The sequence below is a fragment of the Pinus tabuliformis genome, chromosome 8 (assembly GCF_031772625.1).
Source record: "Pinus tabuliformis cultivar Carrire ecotype Pingquan chromosome 8, CPIR1, whole genome shotgun sequence".
NCBI lineage: Eukaryota > Viridiplantae > Streptophyta > Pinopsida > Pinales > Pinaceae > Pinus > Pinus tabuliformis.
In genome coordinates this window covers 28,854,860-28,862,028 of record NC_142294.1, presented here as the reverse complement: position 1 = coordinate 28,862,028, position 7,169 = coordinate 28,854,860, and the positions used below count along the sequence as shown (strand labels likewise).

General features: G+C 36.9%; 1 protein-coding gene across 1 annotated transcript; it reads left to right on the top strand.

The window, feature by feature from the left end:
* The first annotated feature begins 3,849 nt into the window (after nt 1–3,849).
* LOC149233980 (Pentatricopeptide repeat (PPR) superfamily protein) lies at nt 3,850–6,833 on the top strand. Its single transcript, XM_089371697.1, has one exon. The coding sequence runs from the start codon at nt 4,595–4,597 to the stop codon at nt 6,743–6,745; it is 2,151 nt and encodes a 716-aa protein (XP_089227823.1). The 5' UTR covers nt 3,850–4,594; the 3' UTR covers nt 6,746–6,833.
* Nucleotides 6,834–7,169: the final 336 nt, after the last annotated feature.

Sequence of the window (7,169 nt, the reverse complement as noted above, 5' to 3'; positions counted from 1 at the left end):
GTTTTGATCACTAGACCCATATCCATTTCTTTATTCTCCCTTGATATATAACCCTCTCTCATTTCGATACAACCCCATTTGGACCCAATCCCCTAATTTCTTGGAGCTTGTTACCAATGTGTGAAACCAATAGATCAAGGGTTCTCGGATTCACATTTGAGAGAAAAAATTAAAGTATGTAAAGCTAGATCCTATAAAGCTTGGCTAAGGACAAAATGGAAAAGGGAAGGGAGTCAATATTCTCTTTTAAACTTCAACTAAAATAAATCTAGGAAAAAATAGAGTAACAAACCATGACTCAGTGACGTCTTATTTAAGAAAAAACAACTTTTAAAATACTTCATACACAATTTAGAAAAAGGGAGGAAATTTGGACACTCAAATCTAGAAGCTTGTGGCTGAAGGTAGGAGATAGAAATACCAATTTTTTCCCACAAACATGACAAACGATGGGTATGGATAGTTAGTGAAAGCACCACTTTTGAGGGCATCACGTTATCCACTTATACTCAAATTGAGGAGGTTGCAATAAGGAATTTGCTAACCTTTATAGAGAATAACCTATGTTGGATGCAAAAGCAATATGCTTGAACATACCCCTTTTTTAGTCTCCTTAGAATAAAATGACTAATCGAACAAATCAGTTTCAACTGATGAGGTTTTGGAAGCTCTTCCTTTGAGATTGATAAAGCCCTTGCCATGAATAATTTCTCAACACATTTTTATAGGCATTTCTAGGTGATAATAAAGAGGGATTTAGTTAGAATGGTATCTTATGTTCACAAACTTTCCAAAATGGGTGATGGGATCAACTCTACATTCCTCTTAATTTCAAAAGAAGTTAACACATCTTCCTTGATAGATTTAAAACCATTTCTCTCTGCAATATATCCTACAATATAATAACAAAAATCATTGCAAATAGGGTCAAATATCTTTTGGAAAAGATGATCTCTATAAATCAAGGTAGATTTATTCAGAAGCATCAAATGATTAACACATCATACTAGTACAAGAAACCATTCACTAAATCAAGTAGTCAGGGGAAAAAGGAATGATTATAAAGTTGGACATGGCTAATTCCTTTAATCGAGCTAGACATAGTTTTCTATTTGATGTTGTGTGAAAATATGATTTTAACTCTGAATTTATTTCTTTGATATCCTCTTGTATAAGCTCCCCTTGAATTTTTCCTCGGGTCAATGGTAGATCAACATGATTTTTAAAGCCTCTTCTGGTCTTCAACATGGTTGTCCTTTGGCCCATTTGATTTAAATATTGGTGGTTGAACCTTTACGTAGAAAGTTAGAGTATGAAAGAAGGATTGAAAATCTCCCCGATATCAGAAAGTCAAATGTATTAAGGAGGTTAACCATACTTAATTTGCTGATGACCCAGATATATTGGGTGGAGCCTCAACAATTATTATTGTCATCTTCAATGACATACTTGAACAATTCGTTCAGGTTTCGGGGGGCATTATAAACAAAAGGAAAAACATTATCCTCAAATGGAACACTACCTCTTATAGGAAAGTGACCATACAAGCCAGACTTCAAATCCCCATCCAAGATGAATGGTCGTCCTTCAATTATATAGGAATCCATATCAACGTCAATACTTCTTCTCATTCTTGGTAGACAATCTTGGATAAGCTAAAATTAAAATTCTCTTCATGGTAGGCCAAATGGATAAATCCGGCTTGGTAATTTGTCCTTATAAAGGATTTCCTATCAACTCTTCAATATTTCAATTCTCTGTAACACTTGCCCCTGGGTGTTAGAAATTCTATTGCTTGAGAATTAGTAACTTTTTTTTATGGAAAGGTGGGAAAACAAATACCAAAAGTTATCATTTGGTCAATGAGCAATGGTCAAAACTCCTATAAATCATGGTGGTGTAGTTGTGAAATATCCATCCTTAATGAAATTGGCTCTAGGTGGGAAGTTATTATGGTGGTTGATCACTAAAGATTACGATTAGTGGAAACATGTAATTCATCAAAAATACTTAAGTGGAGATAGAAGTAGAATCTTGGATCGACCCATCTACTCAAAATGAGGGTCACAAATATGGAAACAAGCTAATGGAAAGAAAATCAACATCATGAGGGACAACATTATGAGAAACCCTCCCTCAGAATCAAAGCCATTTCTCCTCCCTATCAAACCACAACTATCTCAAATAGGTTGGCCTTCCCTTTTTGATATCTCAATATGGAATCACAGGGGTCAATGATGTGGGCGGAATTTGATTTTCATCCCTTCATATCTAATATATTTTTTATGTGAGGTCAAGATGTGATTGACCTCTTCCAAATTCCAAAGTTGATAAGAGAGGACGGGGAATGTTCTTCTACACAATAATGTAAGGATATGAAACCCAAATGCTTGCTCCACATCCCACTTCCAATTTATGGTGAAATATTTGGAATCTTGATAGCCTTCTAAGACCAATATTTTCTACTAGACTTTAGCTCAATTTTTTTTTACTGTAGAAAATCTTAATTTAGGGTCCATTAAGATGCCCTGTGCCACAATGAAATTGAAACCATCAAGCATTTATTTTCTAGAATGTAATTTAACTAAACATGTATGGAAGTAGGTTTTGCAAAGGTTACTCCATTGATTCAAGTGGCCAAAAACAATTCTTCAATTAATTTGAATCACTAAACAAGCTCTACAAAGTCTCCTTCAAAGGGAAACCTCTTTCCAAAAGAATTTGTATGGCTCTCCCAAAGCTTGTTTATTGGAAAGTATGGCTAGCTAGAAATAGGGTAAATTTTCAAGACTCTTCATCTTTACTTGAAATGGTCGTTGAAAAAGCTAAAGTCCTCTTAACAGTGCATATGAAAAGTAAAAATATAAAGTCTTCTACTTCTCAGACATCAAACATATATGAAGACATATGGAGTTCTTAGTTCAGTCCACAAATTTTAAATTCACCTCCAATGTCGAGGAAACAATTCTGCTAGCTCTCTCTTTCTCTCTCATAAAAGAACAATTTTAGATCTGAATATGCTCACAAAACTCACATATATTATTCTTCGATTGGGCGTCCAAGAAAAATCTAGGGGTGGCAGGCACAGGGGGGTTCTCTTTTGCCCCAAAGGACAAATAAAACTGGAATACTCATGGAGCCTAGGCATAACCAACAACAAAACTTAAATGTATGTTGTCTTCTAAGGCATCGTCTTGGTTTGATCTTTACCAATTAAATTTCTAATTATAATAGGTGACTCTAATAACTTCATTCGTATTCTTATGTTGAGAACCTTTCCTTTGGATTCCACGCTTCACTATCTTTACACAAGAATTTAGAGATCACTCGTTGGATTCTTCGCATTCAAGTTAAACATGTTTAAAGAAACATAAACAAAACAATATATAAATTGGTAAATCAATCCTTATGAGCTATAAAGAGACATAAACAAAACAATATATAAATTGGCAAATCAATCCTTATCACTAACTCCTGGAAACTTGTAAAAAGCAATACTACCTTAAAAATATTTTGATGCCAATTAATATTACTATGTTAATAACATAACATTTTCTATAACTTATAGATGATTTTTTTGGAAACTTATTATTAAGATGGAATCATAGCTACTAGTATAAGCCTAAAACCTTTGCAATATTTTTTTCACAATCTTACATAATGGATGGATTTATCTCATATGTGCGTGCTTCTAGCCATATTAATATAAGCCTAAGACCTTTGCAATTTTTTTTTCACAATCTTACATGATGGATGGATGTATCTCATATATGCGTGCTTCCTCACTTTGCATGGACACTCTTATTTTTATTTTTTGGGGCTAAATTGTTAAATATAAATATATTTGAATGAGAGGGTGCGTAAAGACATTGGAACGACCTTGGAACTTACCCTTCATACTAAAGAGGGATGAAATCATACATGATAAGTGCTGTGAACACTTGCTTTACTAAAGAGGAATGGAATCATACATGATTAGCTTATGAATACTTGCTTTGTTTGCTCTGTACTCTGTATTCTTGACATGAGTGGGTATTTGGCAAAAGCTCTGGTTTTTAATTCTGGTTGAATTGGTATTCAGTTCGATCTACCTCCCGTCTTAAAATGCATTAATACAACTCAAGGTTTTGAATTGCTTGGACTCTGTCCAGGTGTATGACTATGCCACAATCAGAAACTATGTGACCAAGTAATTTCTTCAACGCTGTACCCCTTCTTCGATTTGCAAGAAGGGCCGCTTTGTCGATCTCTCAATATAAGGGGCCTTGTCTAGTCAGTTCTCCCACTCTCTGGTTCCCTATCCTGCGGAGGTTTTAGCAGCAAAAGTTTGCACTGGTTGTACTCAAGATTTTGATGCATTCTACCCATAGTCAAATGTGACATTTGAATGTATGCCTAGTCAATATAACATGGATGAGAGATCGAATGAAAATAATGATGAGGTCGATCGCGGTTTCTCACATACAATCTTGTGGTTGAATTTCTACTAATAATGTGGAGTACCTGCCAAATAGCACTGGTAGTTTTTGTCGAGTTCTAAATTGCATAAGTATGAGAATAAACGAAGGGTGAAGATGAGGTGTTGAATTGCAGAATGAAGGCTCCCGGTTTCTTCAGTGCTTCTTTTGTCACTGCAGCCATCAACAGCTTGCCCAACACTCGCTGGAACTTAGGTTTTATAAGAAGAACAATATGCAGTAGAATGCTTTGTAACCGAAATGTTGAAGTCATTTCAAATGGGCCGTCTGAAGATTTGAGTAAGCTTATAGATAAATTGGAGGATACAGGAGGAGATAACGTTCACTGGGGTAAAGCAATTCATTCACTCTGTCTCGCAGGCAAGGTGGATGACGCCTTTCAATTGCTGGATCACCTCCGTTTGAAGGGTCATTGTCCTGACAGTCTTAATCTCAGCAGTCTAATTCATGGACTCTGTCAAGAAAGTCGTTATAAAGATGCCCATGAGCAACTCTCATTCGCCTTGAAATCCAATTGGGTTCCTGATGAACGGACCTGCAATGTGCTTATTGGAAGACTCTGTGATGCAGGGATGCCTGCAGAAACCTGCAAGGTTATGGACCTGATGGTTGCTGCAAAAGAGGGGTATACTCCATCCCTTGTTAACTACAATAAACTCATTGATTCATTTTGTAAACAAGGAAAATTCAGTGATGCCCGCATGCTCATATCGAGAATGAGGGAAAGAGAGTGTTCTCCAAACGAGGTTTCTTATACAACTCTGATCAATGGGTTATGCAGAGTTGGTAGAGTTGACTATGCATGGAAAGTGTTTGACGAAATGTGTCAAAGAAATTGCTCTCCTAATGCACTTACCTATAGTATTCTGATTACAGGCTTGTTCATGCGAATGAGAGTTGTAGAGGGAAGGGAGCTGATGTGTAAGCTATGGGACCAGATGCGCACAGGTGATTCTGCCAGTAATCTGGCAGCTTATAGTAATTTGGTTATAGGTTTTTGCGAGGAAGGCTTTTTCCAAGAGGTTTCTAGGCTGGTAGATGAGATGCCTCAGGGGGAGCATGTTCCTTACGGTTTTGCTTATGGGGCATTAGTCTATGCTCTGTGCAAGGTGGGCCATGTTAATGAGGGGGCTCGAGTGATCTACCTCATGAGGAGAAGAGGGTTTAATCCTGATGCAGTTTCTTACAATTCTGTAATTCACGGGCTTTGCAATCAGGGGAGTTTCATGAGGGCACATCAAGTACTTGGGGAAGGGATTCAAAGTGGGTACACTCCCTCTGAGCCTACTTATAAGGTTCTGGTTGATGGGCTTTGCAAGATGGCTGAGTTGGATAAGGCCAAGGAGATTTTAGATCTTATGCTGCAGAAGAGCACTGTGCAAAAGTCACGCATTTTCAACATATTTTTGTATGCTCTTTGTGCCACAGATAATCCTAGTGAACTTCTTAACATGATGATCAGAATGCTGCAGAATGGCAGTACTCCCGATATATTTGCACTCAACACTGTCATCCATGGATTTTGTAAGGCAGGCCAAGTTGATGAAGCGAAGAAGGTCTTGGATGATATGAGAATGGGCAATGTCTGTGTTCCAGATGTCATTACGTTTAGCATTGTAATTCGTGGCCTTTCAGACTTAGGTCGGACAGATGAAGCACTGGAACTTCTACATGAGATGCCAGAGAGTGGTTACTGCCCTAATGTCATAACTTACAATGCTGTTATTCGTGGGCTTTGTAAAACCCAAAAAATAGACAAGGCTTTTGAGCTTTTAGATGAAATGGCACATAATGGTTTGAATGCTGACAGTGTTACTTTTACCACTGTTATTGATGGTCTCTGTGAAACTGGTCAGTTGGATAAAGCTCTCGGATTTTGGCATGATATCGTAAAGCCGTCTAAAAGTTGTAATGATTTCGTTTATACATCATTGTTGCGAGCACTGTGTAAAGCTGGCAAACTAGTAGAAGCTTGTGGTTTGTTAAATGAGATAGTGAAGGATGGATGTGCTCCTGGTGTTGTAACTTATAATGTACTCATTGATGGTGCCTGTAAATTAGGCTTGAAAAGGGAGGCATACAGTATCTTAAATCAAATGAGAGAACGCAATTTGAGTCCCGATGCTGTGACCTGGAGAACACTTAACCAATTACATGATAGTCAAGGTAAAAAAGACAGATTGTTCAAATTGGAGCAACGAGAGTTTGCAGAAGACAAAAGAGAAACACTGGCAGACATCGTTCGCAGAGTCTATGGACTTTGCTAGTAAAACTTGGAAAGCATTACTTGCCAAGCATTCGCATGTACAGTAAACATGATTAAGTATAACAAGAGTAATAACATCTACTTTTTAATGGTTTTTCCAATGTACAAACCAATTGACATGCTTTTACTTCATCTTAGGGATGAGCTCCAGTGAAATGCTTTTGTTCTCCAGCTTAGATGTTTGGTCATTTCTATTTCTTCCCATGCTTTTGTTTTTACTTTCGTCTATTTTTCATAGAAGTCACACAATGGTATAATATTTTGTCTGCAATCAGGCATTTTGTAGATGCTTCTGGTTTTTTTTTAGATGCAGATAGGCAGCCTATGGTCTTTAAATTAAAATATATGGATGATGATATTTTTCTTATAAATATAATGTTTCGCATGAAAGTTATGACAGACATAACTCTTAAGGGATGTTTTCC